This window comes from Carcharhinus amblyrhynchos, chromosome 6 (genome assembly GCF_965287045.1).
Source record: "Carcharhinus amblyrhynchos chromosome 6, sCarAmb.v2.hapA, whole genome shotgun sequence".
Classification (NCBI taxonomy): domain Eukaryota; kingdom Metazoa; phylum Chordata; class Chondrichthyes; order Carcharhiniformes; family Carcharhinidae; genus Carcharhinus; species Carcharhinus amblyrhynchos.
Genome location: NC_137329.1, coordinates 40129817 through 40150116, shown reverse-complemented (window position 1 = coordinate 40150116; position 20300 = coordinate 40129817). Strand labels below are relative to the sequence as shown.

Genomic DNA, 20300 nt, shown 5'->3' with positions numbered 1-20300 from the left:
GATTACAGGGACTGGGAACGTCTGAAATGTGGAGTTTTTTCAAGGAGCAGCTACTGCGAGTCCTTGATAGGTATGTCCCTGTCAGGCATGGTGGATTTGGTAGATCTAGGGAACCGTGGTGCACTAAAAGAGTTGAGTCGATGGTTAAAAAGAAAAAGGAGGCTTATGTTCGGATGAGATTGGAGGGCTCAGATAGTGCACTAGAAAGCTTTAGATTGGCTAGGAGGGAGTTGAAGAGTGAGTTGAGAAGGGCTAAAAGAGGACATGAGAAGACTTTGGCTGATAGGATTAAGGAGAATCCTAAGGCGTTCTATAAGTATGTCAAGAACAGAAGGTTGGTCAGGGCAAGATTAGGGCCAGTTACAGACAGCAGGGGGAAGTTGTGTGTGGAACCGGAGGAGATTGGAGAAGTATTGAACCAATATTTCTCTTCGGTGTTCACGCAGGGGGACATGAATATAGCTGAGGAGGACATTGGGTTGCAGGGGTGTAAAATAGACAGTATTACGGTTGATAAAGAGGATGTGCTGGAAATTCTTGAGGGGCTGAAAATAGATAAGTCCCCTGGTCCGGATGGGATCTACCCTAGGATTCTCTGGGAGGCTAGAGAGGTGATTGCAGAGCCTCTGGCTCAGATCTTCAGGTCGTCATTGGTCTCTGGTGTAGTCCCGGAGGATTGGAGGATAGCGAATGTTGTCCCATTGTTTAAGAAGGGGAACAGAGACTTTGCCGGGAATTATAGACCGGTGAGTCTTACTTCTGTTGTGGGCAAGGTTTTAGAAAAAATTATTAGGGATAGGATTTATAGTTATTTGGAGTGTAATGAATTGATTAGAAATAGTCAGCATGGTTTTGTAGCGGGTAGGTCGTGCCTTACTAACCTTATTGAGTTTTTTGAGAAGGTGACCAAAGAGGTGGATGGGGGTAAGGCAGTTGACGTGGTATACATGGATTTTAGTAAGGCGTTCGATAAGGTTCACCATGGTAGGCTTCTGCAGAAAATGCAGATGTATGGGATTGTGGGTAATCTAGGAAGTTGGATCAGGAATTGGCTATCAGATAGGAGACAGAGGGTGGTGGTGGATGGTAAATATTCATCATGGAGTGCAGTTACGAGTGGTGTGCCTCAGGGATCTGTTTTGGGGCCACTGTTGTTTGTAATTTTTATTAACGATCTGGATGAGGGTATAGTTGGGTGGATTAGTAAATTTGCTGATGACACCAAAGTTGGAGGTGTGGTAGATTGTGAGGAAGGGTGTCATAGTCTGCAGGGAGACTTAGATAGGTTGCAGAGCTGGGCCGAGAGGTGGCGGATGGAATTTAATGCGGAGAAGTGTGAGGTAATTCACTTTGGTAGGAGCAACAGATGTGTCGAGTATAGGGCTAACGAGAGGACTTTGAATAGTGTGGATGAACAGAGGGATCTAGGTGTGTGTGTACATAGATCCCTGAAAGTTGGGAATCAAGTAGATAAGGTTGTCAAGAAGGCGTACGGTGTCTTGGCGTTTATTGGTAGGGGGATTGAATTTAGGAGTCGCAGTGTAATGTTGCAACTGTACACTACTCTAGTGCGGCCGCACTTGGAGTACTGTGTGCAGTTCTGGTCCCCGCATTACAAGAAGGATGTGGAGGCGTTGGAGAGGGTGCAGAGGAGGTTTACTAGGATGTTGCCTGGTATGGTGGGGAGGTCCTATGAGGAGAGACTGAGGGATCTAGGGTTGTTTTCGTTGGGAAGAAGGCGGCTAAGAGGGGATCTTATTGAAACATATAAGATGATTAGAGGTTTAGATAGGGTGGATAGTGATAGCCTTTTTCCTCGGATGGAGAAAGCTAGCACGAGGGGGCATGGCTTTAAATTAAGGGGGGGTAGCTACAGGACGGATGTCAGGGGTAGGTTCTTTACCCAGCGGGTGGTGAGGGATTGGAATGCCCTGCCTGCTGCAGTTGTAAATGCGTCTAGTTTGGGGGCGTTTAAGAGATCTCTGGATAGGTTTATGGACGAAAAGGGATTGGTATAGGCTAGTGGGTCATTGTTTTTGTAACTGGTCGGCGCAACATCGTGGGCCGAAGGGCCTGTTCTGCGCTGTAATGTTCTATGTTCTATGTTCTATGTTCTATGTTCTATGTTCTATGACCAACTCATTTCATGTTCCCCCTCATCTTTCTGTAAATACTATTAAGCGTTTATAAAAACAAAGGATGGATATTCAGTCTGTCAACTCAGGAATATGTGTGAGATCTACTCAAAGGTGAAAATATACAGACTGTAGATGAGCCATGATGTTAGGTATGGGGTGGAGGGAGGTGGAAAGACAAAATAAATGAGGTGGAAACAATGAAAGCAGGAAGTAATCTGAATGATGCAGACAGCAGTTTTTTTTTTAATTCATTAGTAGAACTTAGATGTTGGTGGCTGGCCAGCATTTATTGCCCATCCCTAATTTCCTGAGGGCAGTTGAGAGTGAACCACATTGCTGTGATTCTGGAATCACATGTAGGCCACACTGGGTGGCCTAAAGTACCAGATAGGTTTTTCTGACAGTGAACAATGGTTTTGTTGTCATCAGTAGGTTTTTAATTCCAGATTTTTTTTATTGAATTCAAATTCTACCACCTGCCGTGGCAGGATTTGAACCCAGTCCCCAGAACATTAGCTGAGTTTCTGAATTAATTGTCTAGCAATAATAGGTCTTGTGGTTCCTGTACCACTCCTAGTGGAAATAAGGACTGCAAATCCAGGAGCATGCAAACAATGGCACCCTGCATAATCATAAACTCCACTACCCTAGCAAAGCCACACACCACCTTACCCTGCTTCTTACTGCTTAGAGACTCCATGATACAATCACCTCTCCTTGGAAATGCAACCTCTGTCATTCCTCATACATAGCAATGGATGACATATAGGAGATACATATCCATCACCTGAACTCCATGAGAATATTCCCCTCATCCAGAGAAGTTTAAGTAACTATGACCTTCATCCATTAGTTTGAAGGTCCATGTTCTGCTTAAGGAGATTGCATGGCTTTGTTGAATCTGACTCACAATAGATATTGTTCCAGGCTGAGGACGAAGGCTGCCCTGATGACAGATGGTGGGTAGTGTATTCTGTGGAGAGCAAATCTCACCTTCCTCTTTGCACAGCTTCCCCTTTCTGGAACATCTTCTCCAGTTTTCAATTGTGTTGCAGACCCAGGTGCTGCAGTATCCTGTACAGATCAAATTATCTGTCCTCCTTGAATGGATGTACAACTCACAAAGAGACCTGCAAAAACAAGCTACGGCACGTTCATAAACATTTTTGAAGCAAAATTAATTCAAAAGCACCTCAAATGCAAGTCGGATGGCAGAGCCTTTAAGTAACACTAGTTGAGAAGAAGAGGGCACATATGCAACTGATTAGAATAGGATTCTCTATGGTCCATGCTGGAAATGGCAGACTGTGTGGCCCATACTGTTATGTCTCTTGGAGCTTTCGTTGCACTAACCTAAAGTTAATTTATGAGTCACAAGTAGGTTGATATTAACACTGCAATGACGTTTCTGTGAAAATTCCCTAGTCACCACACTCCGGTGCCAGTTCAGATACACTAAGAGAGAATTTAGCATGGCCAATCCACCTAACCAGCACATTTTTTGGATTGTGAGCGGAAAATGGAGCACCTGGAGGAAACTCACACAGGCATAGGGAGAATGTGCAAACTCCACACTGACAGTGACCCAAGCCAGGAATTGAACCCAGATCCCTGGCACTGTGAGGCAGCAACTGTGCCGTCCCAACAGGTTTTGAGGAGAAAATTTCAGAGTGTGTACTTCCATGGCAGCTGAAAGTATGATGGCCAATGATGGATTGAAGGGAGGAATGCAAAAATAGGTTGGCAAGTAAAATGTCTTGAAGGTTGGGTGTAGAGAATCGTTGGTTTACAGACATGGGGAGGGTCAGGCCATGGAGGAATTTAAATAAAAGAATAAGAATTTTAAATTTGAAACACTGGGAGACGAAGAACAAATATAAACTGCTTTTTAACTTAAAATCATACTGTCACTCATGAATTAATTTTTTTTTGCTTGGAGTGTTTATTAGATCAATTTTAGCATTTTATGATTCAGACATCTACTAAATTGGAAATGGAAACACACAACCCACAGAGTGTACACATACTTCACCCCCCAGTGGATTATTACTTCATCACCCAATGCATTATTATACCATGAAATCAACTACCTCATAAAGTTCCTTCCATTACTTCTGCAAAAATAACCATCAACATGATTCATAGCTCAATATTTTTGATTCCTATTTCTGCTGGTGATTCATTACTTTTCTAAAGTTGGTGTTGCCCCCAAATCACCAACATTCTTTGATTATCTGTAAAATCATTCTAAGTAAGAATGAAAAGATACAGGCACACCTACATGAGGTCAAAAGCAATTCCGTACTATGTTCAAAGTACAAGTTAGTGGAAAAGTACACATTGGTTAAAATTTATTTAGTCCATCACCTTGTATCTATACATTAATGTCTCCAACCCCATAGAAGATGGATTTTAATATAAGCAAGAAAAAAACTGTGCTGGAATTACAACTTACTGCCAAGGAATAAAATTGGTACATCGGATCAACTGCTTATTATTAGAAACATCCCAATGATATTCCCATTGATTTCAAATTACAAATCAACCCCATTAAAACAAAATGGGACAGAAAATTTGGAGAACCATTTAAAGGTCCATGGGCTTTGGGTCTTGGAGCATGCGCGGCTAGAAAATCCCACCCAAGTTTTCCTATGGCCAAGTACCTCAATTACATTTAAAAATTAACCAAAAAAGGTATACTGGCCAAATAGATCTCAGATTCAATTCTTGCTGCCTGCTGGGTAAGTTGGTTAAAAAAATAGTATCCCTTAGTGTCCAAAGACTAGAGATAAGTAAAACAGATTGAAGTTCCTGCATCTAACTCTACTCAAATGACATCCATTAGAAAATGCATGTACGTGAGAATCTGTTGAGAAGAGGATCAGACTAGTCAATGATTCATCCCATAGTTAAGTAGATATAAACCATTTTTATTATCAATCATAAAGCTGTTGTATTTCTATTACAGGACTGGATAGACCTTGTTATTGCTGTGTCCCCGCCAAAGGAATATGAAGATGAAGTGTAAGTTTAATTTACAGTCAGACTTTGGTTGATTTCCAACTCCCCCTGATATATATGCATTAGCATTTCTGTATTAATCTTCAAAATATTTTCTTTTTAATGTCATTACTCCACCATTTTCTGCTCTTTAAAGAACAGGCAAATGATTTATCTCCAGGCTGCTGCCGATACTGCTGTGGGGGAAGCCAGTAGAAGGTGACCTGCAGTCCAAGTTGGGGTGAGGACAGGGAAGGACAAGGCAGAGGTGCAACATGCTTATCACTTAACTGCCCTCTGAAGTGGTTCAGCAAGCCTTTCAGTTATATGAAATTGCTAATGATTTCAGAAGACAATCAACCGAACGTTCTTTGAACTATTGGGGATGGCAATTAATGCTGGCCTTGCCAGTAATTACCACATCCTGCGAATGAATATTTTTTTAAAAACTGTTAATCTTTGATGAATACCAACTACTGAATTCATTGTGTGGGTAGGTTTCATAAGGAAATCCGTGGGTGCACGCACATGCAAGTTCCATGAACAGAACTGTGCCTTGTTGGTACATTCAAGGCTTAGAAGCAAGTTGACAATAATACCTTGCACATCTTGCAGGCGACGGTGCAGAGGGACCTCGGGGTCCTTGTGCATGAGTCGCAAAAACCCAGCTTGCAGGTGCAGCAGGTGGTCAGGAAGGCGAATGGGATGCTGGCCTTCATAGCGAGGGGGATTGAATATAAAAGTAGGGAGGTCTTGCTGCAGCTGTATAGGGCATTGGTGAGGCCGCAGCTGGAGTACTGTGTGCAGTTTTGGGCGCCGCACCTGCGCAAGGATATTTTGGCCCTGGAGGGAGTGCAGAGGAGGTTTACTAGGCTGATACCGGAGTTGAGGGGATTGAGCTATGAGGAGAGGCTGAATAAACTAGGCTTGTACTCGTTAGAGTTTAGAAGAATGAGGGGAGATCTCATTGAGACGTATAAGATGATGAATGGGATGGATAGGATAGAGGTGGAGAGACTTTTCCCGCTCAAAAAAGACAGTAGGACTAGGGGGCACAGCCTCAAGATAAAGGGGAGGCGGTTTAGAACGGAGTTGAGGAGGAACTTCTTCACTCAAAGGGTGGTGAATCTCTGGAATTCTCTGCCCGTTGAAGTGGTGGAGGCTGCCTCGCTAAATATTTTTAAGAAGCGGGTTGATGGGTTCTTGATAAGAGAGGGGATTAAGGGTTATGGGGAGAGGGCGGGAAAGTGGAACTGAGCCACAACAGATCAGCCATGATCTTATTGAATGGCGGGGCAGGCTCGAAGGGCTAGATGGCCTACTCCTGCTCCTATTTCTTATGTTCTTATGTTCTTATGTTCTTATCTATCACCCTAGCTTCAGGGAAAATGATGTTTCTGGCAGGGGTTATGTACCTTGTAATATTCATTAATTTTAGCTGCAAATTTGCACCTATGTCAGGGGTACATGAATAAGACAGACTTCAGTTATCTCTTAATCAACAGTCAATGACAAAGCAGCTGAATCCTATGATGTTCACTACAGATTTTACAAGGCTGTTGTATCATTACAGTTGAGGGTGGAGAGAGTTACATTGCTATTAGTTGTGTACTGCGGAGATTTAACTGTCTTTGGACTAGATGGTACAGCTTGGTTACAGCTTTCTCCTGAACCTGATCAACATTATCAGCTGATCCTCAATAATGTCTAGATAGCTGATTCTGGTGCAGTATGTCTGATGTTTGGGATCAATTGTTCTTGAGATGATGCACCTCCTATGCTTTCCAAGTCTCAAGTAGCTGCTGTTGCTGCTAAACTAACAAGTCGCTGGCAATTGGCACTTCATTCATCTGTGGATTCTATCAGTGCTAAAGTATAGTAATGCAAAGATCACCACTACAGCATCCTTGAAGATGTACTCAAGGGACATTTTAAATTGAACAAACAAACTTTATTTACAAGGTTGTTTCATGAGATGCATGCTTCAGGGAGATAGTTCACGTACACTCATTTTAACTCAGAAGACTCTTCCTTTAGAGAGGTTCTTTACACTAGGTGTTCAGACCACATGACCCTTACTCGGTAAGGCTGGTCTTAAATTGACAATTGCCACATCCCTTCCCTTTAACTCCTTTTTACAATCCTTACCTACCAAATTACCTGATACAGGTGAATAGAAAACACTGTCAAAATCTGAGAAATAATTACATTTGTACTTAGTCCTGAATTCTCGTTATACACTATATTCATAGGTTTAATAATTACAACTCAAGTCTTTGAGGAAGTTTTCTGTTTCGGGAAGAGCAGCGTAATATAATAGTTTGAGATGTTTCCACAGAATCAGTGTTATCAGGAACTGTAATAGTGGGTACCTCTTTTGGTATAGGCAGTTGATAACTACTTGATTCAACAGAGACCTCAGTTTTCTGTGTAACAGGTCAGTCAGGTACTTTGGTGCTTCAAAAACATTTCTTGATGGGAACATTTACTGCTGGAGTGCCTGTACCCCTCGAGTGATTCATGTGTTTATGAACGATCTGTCCCTTTATGTCTACCTGGTATGAAAGCCATTCTGAGAGACTATAGTTCCTGGAATCCAACTTGGTCTACTATCAAAGTTTTTCACATTTACGGTTTCATTTTCCACGGTCCACTATATATGAATCATTAGCCAAAAGAGAAAATGCTGGAAAATCTCAGCAGGTCTGGCAGCATCTGTAAGGAGAGAAAAGAGCTGACATTTCGAGTCCAGATGACCCTTTGTTCAGTTTTGATAAAGGGTCACTGGTTGTTTTCTCATTATCTTTGCTGGTCTCTACTCTCCCTGGCAAATTTGGAAACAGTCTTGTCCTGAGGTGATGTTTGATTAGTAATTCTACTGGTGGAATTCCCATTATTGCATGCAGAGTGTACAGAAGCTAGGAAGGAAGCATGTGACTTTGATTTTCAAAGTTCTTCCTGACAGTCTCTTTAGGCCAAACTTGAAAATTTGGACAGCTCCCTTGGCTAGCCCATTTGATACTAGGTGATAATATACAAATCTATTGAGACAAATGAAGTTTTGAAATTCAGCACTTGTGAACACGGTTCCATTGTCTGAAACAATTACGTTGTGTTATCCATGAGCTGAAAAGCATTCACGTAACTTTTCAATGGTAGCATGAAAAGTAGGCGACTTCACCTCAAAAAACTTAATCCATTTAGAGTTTGCATCGATCATGAGCAAAAACATTGTGCCCAGGATTGGACCAACATAATCGATATGGATCAATGCCCATGTTTAGCCAGGCCATTCCCAAGGACACAGTGGGGCTACAGTCAGCAACCTTTGTTGCAATTGGCAAATTTGACAGTGCAGGATTAGCTTTTTGATATCTGTATAAATGTCAGGCTGCCAAACATAACTCCTGGTGAGCGTGTTCATCTTACAGAAACCAGGATGAATGCTGTGTAATTCAGTAAGAAACAGCTCTCTACCTGGTACAGGAACAATTACTCTTTCTCCACAAATCTGATGGCATTCTGGCGACTCAATTGTATTTATGGGTAAAGAATGGTTTCCTTGGAAAATGGCTCATTTACCCACCCTGTAAGTATTGTGTCTCCCACTTTGGATAGAAGCAGATTTTGATTGATCCAGTGCCTAACTTGTTTTGCACAGACTGGTAATGAGTCTAAAAAATGTAATGCCATGATGATCTTTTGTCCTACAGGAGTACATGTTACGCTTTCTTGCAAGGGTAGGTGATTAAAGGCATTTTCATTTGCTATGTGTACCCCAGGTCAGTATTTGAAAGTACATTTGTAGGCGGATAGAATTAACACCCATTGCTGAATTCATGCCGAGGCAATCGGCAAGATAGCCTTGTCCTTCTTCAAGAGGCCCAAAAGCAGCTTGCGGTCAAAAATGTTGGTAAATTGTCTACCATGTAAGTGATGGAATTTAGTTGTTCAGACCACGTGACCCTTACTTAGTAATGCTGGTCTCAAAGTAACCATTGCACACAAACATAATTTTGATGCTACACATACATTTCATATCCAAAATAACATCTGTACCATGTCCCTACACTTAAACTGCAGCCATGCTGTCATGAGTATCTGTTCTAGAAGCATGCACCAGAAACAGAAAGATTGCAATTTCCATCAGCATATAAAATAGATTTGATTCTAGCAACATAACTTTCAGTTGCAACATTCCAGCCTCTCTTAATCTTTCACACCTAAACATGCATTCAGCAATAGGAAGGACCTACATCAGCATTTTTAAAAGGGATTACCTAAGATTACCTCTTACGTTCATTGCTAATTGATTTTGAAGGGCTGCTATTGAGTTAATCAAAGTATTGGCTGGTTTGTACCTATCATTTAAAGTTGTGAAGTTCAAAGAGTATTATGAGACATGTGGTGAAGGGTTCTTCTGTTCAGATCACTTGCTTCCATGTCTGAAGTGAAACAATACTGTGGCTGAAGACAGGAAAGCAGTAGTTCCCAAGAAGCGTTCCAAAAAAAATCCAAGAAAATGCCGTACATGGAGGCAAGAGGAGGAGGAAATCTAGGAAGAAGAGTTATGCATTTACAACTACGAAATGATGAAGCAGGTTCACCCCAACACTGGCATCAGCTCCAACATCATAAGCATCATGAACTCGTTCACCAACAATATCGTGAGCAAGGCTTTCTGCCTGGAAGATGCCAACAAGCATAGTCCCACCAGATCCCAGGAGATCCAGACTGTCATTTGCCCACTGCTGCCCGGGGAACTGGCCAAGCATGCAGTGTCGGTGGGGACAAATGCAGTGATCAGATACACCAGCTCCAAGTAAAGCCATGCCATTTGGTATAAAATGTGCCTAATTAAGGGTGTTGTACTTTCTGTCTTGCTTGGCCTGCAAAATTACAGAGAGGGAGAAGGAGCCATTTCTAATAGTTTGCAGTTGCTCTTCATTGCTGTATAATATTGGCACTCAACATGCAAAGTAAGGAAATAAATTGGGTGGGATTTTCTGGTTCCTCCCGCCAGTATAGGATCTTCCAGTCTCATTGAAGGTGACCACCCCCCCTCCCCTGGCAACAGGATGTGTGAGGCATACAAAATGCCAAGGGCTTTGGCAGGACCAGAAGTCCCTATTACTGGCCAATGGAATTTGCCTCCAATACAGGAAGTACACCACCAGTTGAGGGGGAGAGCAGGTTGGAAAATCCCACCCACAGTCTTTCTCTCCCAGAGAGACATGCAGAACTTTGCCAGGATATTAGGCTTCCCCATAGTGAAGAGTGCTATTTACTGCATCTAAATTCATAGATGTACCACAACTGCAAAGCATCCACATTCTTAATATGCTCAATGCATCATGCAGAGTAACACCCACTATCATGATGCCTTTACTCTGTACAAGTTCGCTATACCACCTGCGTTCCAGCCACTGCAGGAGATCAGAGGGTAGTTGCTGAGCAATGTAAGTTATCTGCTGACCAGCTGGTTCATGACTCTGACGTGCAACCCCTGCACACATTGGCAACGTACACAGAAAGAGAGCCATACTGCCACCAAGCAAGCCATTGAAGTGTTCAATCATGTTTCTGCTGCCTGGACCATCCTGCTGAAGCTCTACAATGGTGTATGATGGTGCATCATGATCTGCTAAATGTAGTACAGCCTCACATCATGAGGATGCAGCCCTTGCCCCTAGGTGTATGGAAGCAGTTGTGAAAGAAGTGGAGGAGAAAAGGGGGAGGCAGCCAACACACCCCACTTTCCAGATGGCCTGTCCATGATTGGCTAATCTAACGACAGTACCAATGATCACCACTCCAATTTCCCCTTTAGCAACAGTCACACCTCACAAATAACAGCAGCATCCCTTTGGCAACAGTGCTGAAATAAAGGCCACCACAAAACAAACATTACAAGCCATCTTTATGAGTCAAACTATGCCCTGTTGGGTGCAAAAATCACTTAATCAACTTAATCAATCTTATGCATTTCTTCGTGCCTATTTTCCATGTACAACCTTCTAAACTGTACATTGTATAATATCCGGCTGTCAGTGAGATCAGAGAGTGTTTCATCATCATCTGTCACATTTTCCTCTCCATTTCATATTTCTATACCACCGCCTAGCCAGGTTATGGTTCTTGTGTTTATGAGAATTTAGCATGACCAATGTTACAATGCACAGTCTAGCTTGAAATCATAGTCACTCAATAGCACATTTGGAGATGGCTTCATGCTGCAGCCGTTTAAATGGTATAAACTTCACACCAATTGTTCATTTAAATGGCTGCAGTCAAATTAATTCCAAAATTATCAATACTTCAGAAAAATATATCAACAAGGTCAACAAATCTAAACTGTAAAGACTCAGTAATACCTTTTGGAGAATAAAATATTTTGCTGCAAATGAATTACCTGGAGCTCCAACCAACTTTTCCAGCAAAAAAGATGCAGTGATCATGATATGTGATCAGCCCAATCCTCTTGCTTCCTAGGTAGGTGGTATAAACTTCACACCAATTGTTCATTTGCAGCAAAATATTTTATTCTCCAAAAGGTATTACTGAGTCTTTACAGTTTAGATTTGTTGACCTTGTTGACATATTTTTCTGAAGTATTGATAATTTTGGAATTAATTTGAGGTTATGTTAGAAGTTAATTTGCAACAAAACCAAAACAGGAGCCAAGCCCATATTGAATGTACCCATTTATAGTTGTATTGAAGGCAGGAAAGGGAAGTCCCTAACCTGATTATGGTTTTAAATTGTTGTCAAAAAGTAGCATTGGATGCGACCCTCTGAAACAGATCAGCTGCTGATTACTCTAAGGTAGGGAAGGGTAGATTGCACAGGGAGACATAGTAAAGGGGAAAGGAGCCCTTTTTTTAAGTACATGAAAAATGTAATTAACTTAACACTCTTTTTTCTTTATAGGACATTCTTTTAACAATGAAGAAACATAAGAAACATCACAAAGACCAGTCCTCCCAGAATCAAATCATTCCCATCAAGGCCAATGTATGAAAATAACAATAAAGAAAGCAAAACAAATGAATTGATTTTAATGTAACAATGATAATGAAGAAAGATGCAGGTATTGCTACAAGTAGTAAACAGAAATTGAACTTTTTTTTCTAAATGAAATTAATAACAACATTTACTTGAAGTTTATGATTTTTCATGTACTTGTGTCAAATAGTTTTGACGTGAAATCAAATTGAAAGGTATAGACAAGAGTAATTGGATATACATTTTCAAACAAATCTCTGTTATAATGCACCAAGGACTTAAACCTTAATTTATTGAAATAATATAAGCAGACATGTATACTAAACCTCATAAGGCTGTTGGAATAAGATTTGACTGTCATATCATAAAGCTGCTCCAGATCTGTGTGTCTGATGTTGTTCCACTGTAGCTCGGCTTGCATGATTAACTTGCTGAACCGGTCCAGGGTTGGGTGAAGCAAAATGCACCATTTGAGCTATCTGCTTTCGTCGAATGTTGAAAGCCAGTGCACCAGATAAGAAAAGCAAAGTCTTGTCATGGAATGAAACTCACTTCAAATCTAGAACAGTAAAATTGCTGTTGTTCAATAAGAATAAGCTCTAATTATGTGAGAGCCTTTAACAATGCTTTTCAAACTGAATCAACAATTATGACAATATTCCAGTCCTACTGTTGAAAATGGTTCATTGACAAACTGAAAGCAGGAACTTAGAAAGAGAAGGCTCTTGTGAAAGGGTTCAGGTGGGATGCAATGTTTCTTCAGGAGGAACTCTTCAAAACGCAGCTAATGAAACAATAACAAAACTTACTCTAACTTATAAGTCAAAGAAATGGTTTAATAAAGAAACAGCATTACTCCAAACTTGGGGCCTCACCCTGGGCCACTCCAAGCTTCCCACAATTCTACAGAGTTCCTTATTTATAGTGAATCTGTTGGTCAGCTGATTATTACATAACCCTGTGACGTTTTACTGGGTTAGCTGACCCATACAGCTTGTTCCCATTGGTCACATTACTTCCAATAGAAATTTGTCACTGGTTACATTCTAACAAGCAAGAGGTTCATGGTCACATCATCCACAACTTGCTCATTATGCCAAATATCAGAATGAATGTATGTTGGGAATTGAGAAACAACACAAGATAGAAAGCTGACATCATCCTTAATGCACTTCACAATCAGTCCCCTAATTCAGAAAACCATATCCTCTTTAGCCATCAGGATTCACAGACATTCTTGTCCTCATGCCAGCTCTGCTCTATTCCCTCCTACTGGGTGCGCCTTGCCCTTCAGTGGGGAGGACAGAATGTCAATATCTGTGTTACCCTATGATTGGGTGATGAGCCTGCTATAACTGAAGGTATGCAGAGTTAGTGATGGGTGGATGTGAGACTGGCAGCATTAACAGATAAAATAATTGGATGTTATGCACAAGTCCTGAATGCCAGGGCATGCTGCTGGATGAATGATTGGGTGTAGTGCCTTAGGTAGCATAAGAGACTAGTGGCAGGTTGAAATGTCATGTGAAGATACACTCACTGACATTTGACCACCAACATGAAATCAGTAAATATCTTGTGGAGTTGCAGCTAGGAGCTCAGATACACACTATGGGAGTTGGCTTTCTTCACCATCTGCTTCCACTTTCTTTGAGAGGTAAGCCTTGAGAGCCTTCTGCTTCGCCCACTCCGCTCCCCCCCCCCCCCGACAGCCCCCGCCCTTGCTGGACCTTGTATGTCTCTCCTCCTTACTACCTGCCTCCAATGTGCCATCCCTCAACCAAAGTCCTTCTGTGTGCCCTGGTGTTCAAATTGTATAATTTCCATTGCAACAATCTTATTACATCTTTCCTTCAAGAGCGAGCTAATCTTTAAGATAAAGCAGGTTGCCCATACCACAGAGTGTGTAACTATTCTACCATGCCTCCTGCTATGTGCTGGGACTGCGGAAAATGTTCAGATGAGGAGACCAATTTTGGAGGCATCATAACTTGTGTAACAATCATTAAAATGCGGTGTATAGATGAATTTAGTGTCTGATCCACCTCCATCTCCCCACTGCAAATTGTAACTGCTGTGTCCAAAAATTGCTATGAATGAATTTGTGACCCACATTTGCAAATGGTATGGCTCCGCATTGCAATAGAACATGATAAATCTTGACATTATTTATCAACATTGGTCTGAAGTAATTTCAGTGAGTTTTGATCATTTACAGCTTTTATGTTTTGTACAAGTAATATGTGACATGAAAGTTAGGCTCACCAACAATGTACATCAGTATAGAAGATAGCAATATATTTATTTAATTTTAGCGATAACTGCTGAATCACTTGCACAGAAGAATTAAGCAGGTGTATTTTTAATAAAGTTTGTGTTGTTTAACAATTCTTAGATTAAAAGGAAAGTTTCTGAATGCACCAATAACAAATAGATTTAGCTTTTATTGTTCTTCGTACCAAGTCAGTTGATATTAAAGCTGCACTATTCCAAATTTTTGACCATGAATGTTTTTCAAATTAAACCTCTGACATATGCATGTGCTTAAATACATAATAACCTAGTGTTTCTAGTACTAGTGGTTTTGCCCACAAAACCATTAAGAAAACATCACCATTCACAAGCTTATAAAGTGATAGGAATAATTGTTGATCAACTGTTCTCAATCAAAAGTGTAATGCTTGTTTTATTGTTGGGATTATTTACATTGTCCATAACTTGGGTGTATGTGGATCAGGCAATTGAACTCCAAGCTTTGTGGTCTTAAAACTTTGCCTTCTGGAACATTCACCAGCTTCATAGACCATCTTTGACAAGCTTTTTTCCTTGGTGGGATTGTGATGCTGTGATACATTAGGTAGCTCCAGTTAAGGAACTATCACTGATATAGTGCAATGGGCTGGGCAGCTTCAATCTATTCTGCAGTTTTAATATTTAGCAAGTTCACTAAATGTTTTGTTTGCTTAATTACTAGAAGTAGCCCCATTTTTGGCAGCACAGTGGCACAGTGTTTAGCGCTGCTGCCTCACAGTGCCAGGGACCCGGGTTTGATCCTGGCTTGAGTCATTGTGTGGAATTTACACATTCTCCCTGTATCTGCGTGGGTTTCCTCCTGGTGCTCTCCTCCCACAGTCCAAAGATGTGCAGGTTAGTTGAATTGGCCATGATAAATTCTCACTTAATATATCCAAACAGGCACTGGAGTACTAAGAATTTTTCACAGTAATTGCAGTGTGAATGTAAGCCTACGTGTGACTAATAAATGAACTTTATTCAAAGGGAAAGACTATTGTGTCAGAAATATAAATTCTCAACTCTATCATGAAGCTACTTTCCTCTATTTCTGTTCATCCAAATAGACATGTGAAAATGATATCAGAACATGTAATTACAATCTGCACTGGCCAGGAAGGAATAACTGATACACCAGGCGTCCCTCACTGCAAAACATTGTTATATTTTACCATGTAATCTTATCACAAATCTCAGAAACAATTTTTTCAAAATTATACCTTTTGCTTTCAGTGAGTCAATAAATCGTTCCATGGCAGCTTTCCCAAGGCTATAGAATTTCAAAAGAATGTATCGTATTCAGTAACATCAATAGTAAGAGACATTAAATAGCGTATTAAATGATTATTTTAAAAAAAGATATGTAAGGTGACAGGAAAAGGCAGGAAATGGTACTAAGTCATGATGTTCATTTGAAGAATCAGTACTGACATGATGGGTCAGATGGCCTTGTGCGCCATAACATTTCAATGATTCCTTAGGACTGGTGAAAGACTTTACAGGATGGGATTCTTAACGTATCAGTCTGATCAACCTTTAAGCATCTTCTTCATTGTGTCCCTGCTTTCTCCAGCTACTTCTTGTGGTAACATTTTCCATCATTATTGTCATCAGGTATGCTACGGGATTTCTTATTTCTGCTGAATGATATGCTGTAATACAAATTAAGGGAAACCACTAGTGAACTTCACTGTTGCATTGAGAATTAATTCTTCCTTTTGATCTGCTGTCACAATACACAGCCTGCTCCAGTACCACTTCTAGCTGAAAGAATTATTGTTTCAAGTAACTGGATAATTTCCAAGTAAAAATAATACGCATACTGTATCAGACAGTATTTATGAGCGATGCAGCTTATTGCCCTTTGTTTTCATGGCTAATGAAAGGAGTTTGAATGGTATAATTGAAGCTGACTTTTCCCAATCAGCAGTTACACTGAGGCCATAAGAATGCAAATATCAGGAATTTTCTCAAAACTGCTCCTAATTCACCCCAAGTAGTATCATAGACTACTGTGCAGAAGGAGACCATTCAGCCCATTGAGTCTGCACCAACTACAATCCCATCCAGGCCCTATCCCCATAACCTTAGCATTTACCCTAGCTAGTCCCCCTGATACTAAGGGGCAATTTAGCATGGCCAATCCACCGAACAACTTCATTGAAAGTATGCAAAAGTCATATATCATATGTTACATGAGTGGTACTAGAGTAACTCCAAGAAATCATTGTCTCAAGTTAACCAGAAGCTCCATGACAGTAATTCAGCATTTAAAAATCAATTTTATATTGCAGATTAGTGTTATTGGCATCTTGAGAACAATAATTTGTAATTACTGTAACAGAGCCTGGAGTGCAATCAACTTTGATCCTGGGTTGCAAAATATTTACAATAAGTGTTGGCAAGCAAAGGCAGACTCTAGTCCATAAAAGACATGAGATCTGCTCAACAGACTAATCAGTGGCCTGAATCCAAAGGAAGTATCTGAGTATAAGACCCCAGAAACATACCATTAACTTTATAAACAAGCTAGTTAGTGACTTCGTAGTGAAAAGGAGATGGTAACTAAACCATAGAACAACTCACGCTTGTTAGACTTGCTAGTTAGAGAGATTTTTGAGATTAGGAAGTGTGCTATTCTTCGTAATTACCCTGATTTTATCCTGCAGGAATTAGGCAAAAGTTTGATACGCTACTGGGGCTGGTTGAAGAGGGAGAAAGCATTGAATTATCTATGATGGTGATGTTAATGAACGGCAGGACAATTTTATGTCATTGATGCACATTAACTAGCACATATATAGCACAAATTTTACCTGCCACTTGTCTTTCCAAACCAGGATGCTTCCTGGATTGTGCCGCAGGCTGGAATGGACTTCCTCATTCATGGAGAAATTTTGAATGGAGAAAAACATTGTACAATCATCAACAAACACAAGATAACATCATGGATGGCTTTACCTAGCTTCTTCCACAATGTTGCATCAATGCTAGAGAAATATACAATCCTATTGGAAAGACAAGTGGCAGATACAATTTGCGCTATACACATACTAGTTAATGTCCATCAGTGATATAAGAATGTCTCATCATTCATTAACACCATCATCACTGAAAATTTGGAGTTTAGTAGAGTGAGGTGTGACCTCATTCAAACATCTAAGACCCTGAGGGGGGTTGATTCGGTGAATGGTGAGATGTTTCACTAGTGGGAGAGACTTGAACAAGGGGACATAGCTACAAGATAAAGGACGGGTCTTTTAAAACTGAGGTTGCGTAGAAATTTCTTCTCGCAGAGGGTGGTGAATCCCTGGAATTCTCTGCCCCAAATGGTAATGGAAGATGGGTCATTAGAAATTTTTAAAGTGGAGGTGAATAAATGTTTGATAGATCAAGGTTTAGAGGACTGTGGGGAAATGGTGCAGAAAATGAGTTGAGGCCGACATAGATCAGCCTGGATCCTGTTGAATGATGGGGCAGGCATGAAGGACCTGGTGGCTTCCTCCTGCTTCTATTTCTTATGTTCTTGTGTATGTAAATGGTGTCTTGCTGCTCCTACTCAAAAAGACAAATGCATGCTTGGAATGGATGGCCTCTTTGGTATCATCTGGTGTGCAGTCCGTCGTGGCAAAATCTTCAGATGGAACTGTTATTATTTGGCAGAGGGGCGCAACAGGCAGGAGATACAAAATGGACTCTTCAGCCCCAAGAGTGGCTTTGTCCACCTTGTTGTGAGACTCTTAAAAAAAGTTCCTCAATCAGAACCCACTGCATCAGCAACCTAAGTTTTCAGAAGATCAGGGCACCATTTTTAAAGGGTGTCCCAGTTTTTTAAAAATACAATGAATACCCACCGACCCCATGCAAACCCTGCCCCATGCAACTCACTACCAGTCCCCCTACCCCCATCAATACCACCAACTCAGAACTCCCCCACCCCCACAAACCATGGGACCACCCTTTATGGAATTTTCCTCCACCACAGAACACCCACCCCCACGCAACACCACTTCCCAAGCAACCCCCACCACCATGAAACTCACCCCTGCCATCACCACGGAATAACCACCCCCTCCCATGAAACTCCATCCCCTTACACCTTTGAACACCTCTGTCTATGGAACACTACCATGGCACTACCCTCTGCACTACCACCTAGCACTGCCCCCGGGGATCTTCACTAGGGGGCCTTGACTACTCATTGCTGCCATTGTTGCATGCGGTCAATGGTTAGATTTCATGGTGTTCACAACTTACTAGATAATACAACTGAAGTTTTCAAGCTTCAGAACAGAGTATTCTTTACAAAGCAGAACAAATTGTTATATTAAAAATTGTGTTTAAGGTGACATGAACATGAAGTTGGTGAAACTTTTGAAACCAATTGCAGCTAATCATTTTTGCTGGCAATGTCACAGTGATTGAGACTTGATTTTCTGGTTTTGCAAAGTTCATAGGTCATGTACAGTCTACTCACATGCAAACATGATTTTATTGATGAGAAAAGATTGCTTTGAGTGCTATCATGCCCAATAGACCACAGATTTGGAAGTAGAGCTACTTTATGGTTGAGAGTTATTACTTCCTTGTTATATTATTCTTACCATTAATTATGTTACATCTGGCAAATTTCAGTTTATTGTTTTCTGTGGCTAACTCATGTACCGTTTTCTCATTAGATGCCAGGGAGCATGAAGTCTGTGCTTTAACTTTGACAGACATATAGGTTTCCCTACAGATCCATGGAATCATCTACTGGATTTCTGGGACTTGATGTTCCTCATGAGAGATGTGTCACATACATGAAAAATTATTTCCTCAATAGGGAACTTATTGCAACCACTAGCACAAGATTGTAGAGGCCAATGCCAGGTTCGTTTGGAATTTACTTATTTCTCTATATTCTGGCAATCGAAAATCCCACCATTATTTGAGGCTGTGCATATTACATTGTGCTGCCAGTTAAGGGATCTTGGCTGCCCATTGTTTCCATGGATGAAGACTGGGGGATACCTGCAGAGGACATCATTGAGATTCCAATTCAGAGATTTTAATCACAGGAGGCAACAGGAAACAACAGCCTTTGGTGTGGTACCTTATTGAACTAATTTACTTTGGAAAATAAATCTGCCATTCCTGCCCTACCTGTGCTGTCAGTCCCCCACAAACATAGTTGTCTCTTAACTGTTCCTTGAAGTTGCCTAGCCTCAGTTTGATTAAACTGTCCAGCACTTTGTCAATGATGCTCATGTTTTGAGAGTAAGTGTATATTAATACAGAAACCACATCTGCTTTGACAAAGGGTCATCTGGACTTGAAATGTAAACTTTTCTCTCCTTACAGATGCTGCCAGACCTGCTGAGATTTTCCAGTATTTTCTCTTTTGTAACCACATTTGGATACAATCTAACAGTCTAATTCAGTCTCTTCATCTTGACCTGCTTGTACGACTAGAAACTGTTTAGACATCTAGAAAACAAAACTCTCACTGCAACTAAATCACCATCCTGAAAACTTTAGTCTTTTATCAGTAAATTGAACTTAAACATGCCATTATTAATGTCACAATTTGTCTGTGTCTATTTCTTTCTCTTCCTATCTAGAGACCTGCGGCTTTTTCAGGTTCATTTTCAATAAATGAGGAAAAAGGCTGGGTGCTGTGTAACTGGAACAACCTAGAGGGATTGGAACCACATGCATTAATTATTGCTATGTCCCCCTTTTACTGGGCTGATGCCACTTGATGCCTGACAGTTGTTGCAGTTCAGGATGAGTGTAAAGATGAGCAATGAAATTGCAATTTACCTCCCATTTTGAGCCTAGGTGAACATCTTCATGGAAGAGGCTACACTGTAGAAGATGATC

The 20300-nt window shown here is 40.9% G+C and overlaps 1 protein-coding gene across 3 annotated transcripts in view; it reads left to right on the top strand.

The window, feature by feature from the left end:
• ush1c (Usher syndrome 1C) overlaps positions 1–13840 on the top strand; it is a 226814-nt gene extending 212974 nt beyond the window's left edge. For all 3 annotated transcript variants that reach the window (XM_080190278.1, XM_080190280.1, XM_080190279.1), the window contains 2 exons: positions 5107–5162; positions 12069–13840. In XM_080190278.1, the coding sequence (XP_080046404.1) occupies positions 5107–5162; positions 12069–12081 (69 nt within the window). In that variant the 3' untranslated portion in view covers positions 12082–13840. The remainder of the gene's footprint in view (positions 1–5106; positions 5163–12068) is intronic.
• The last annotated feature ends 6460 nt before the right edge of the window (positions 13841–20300 follow it).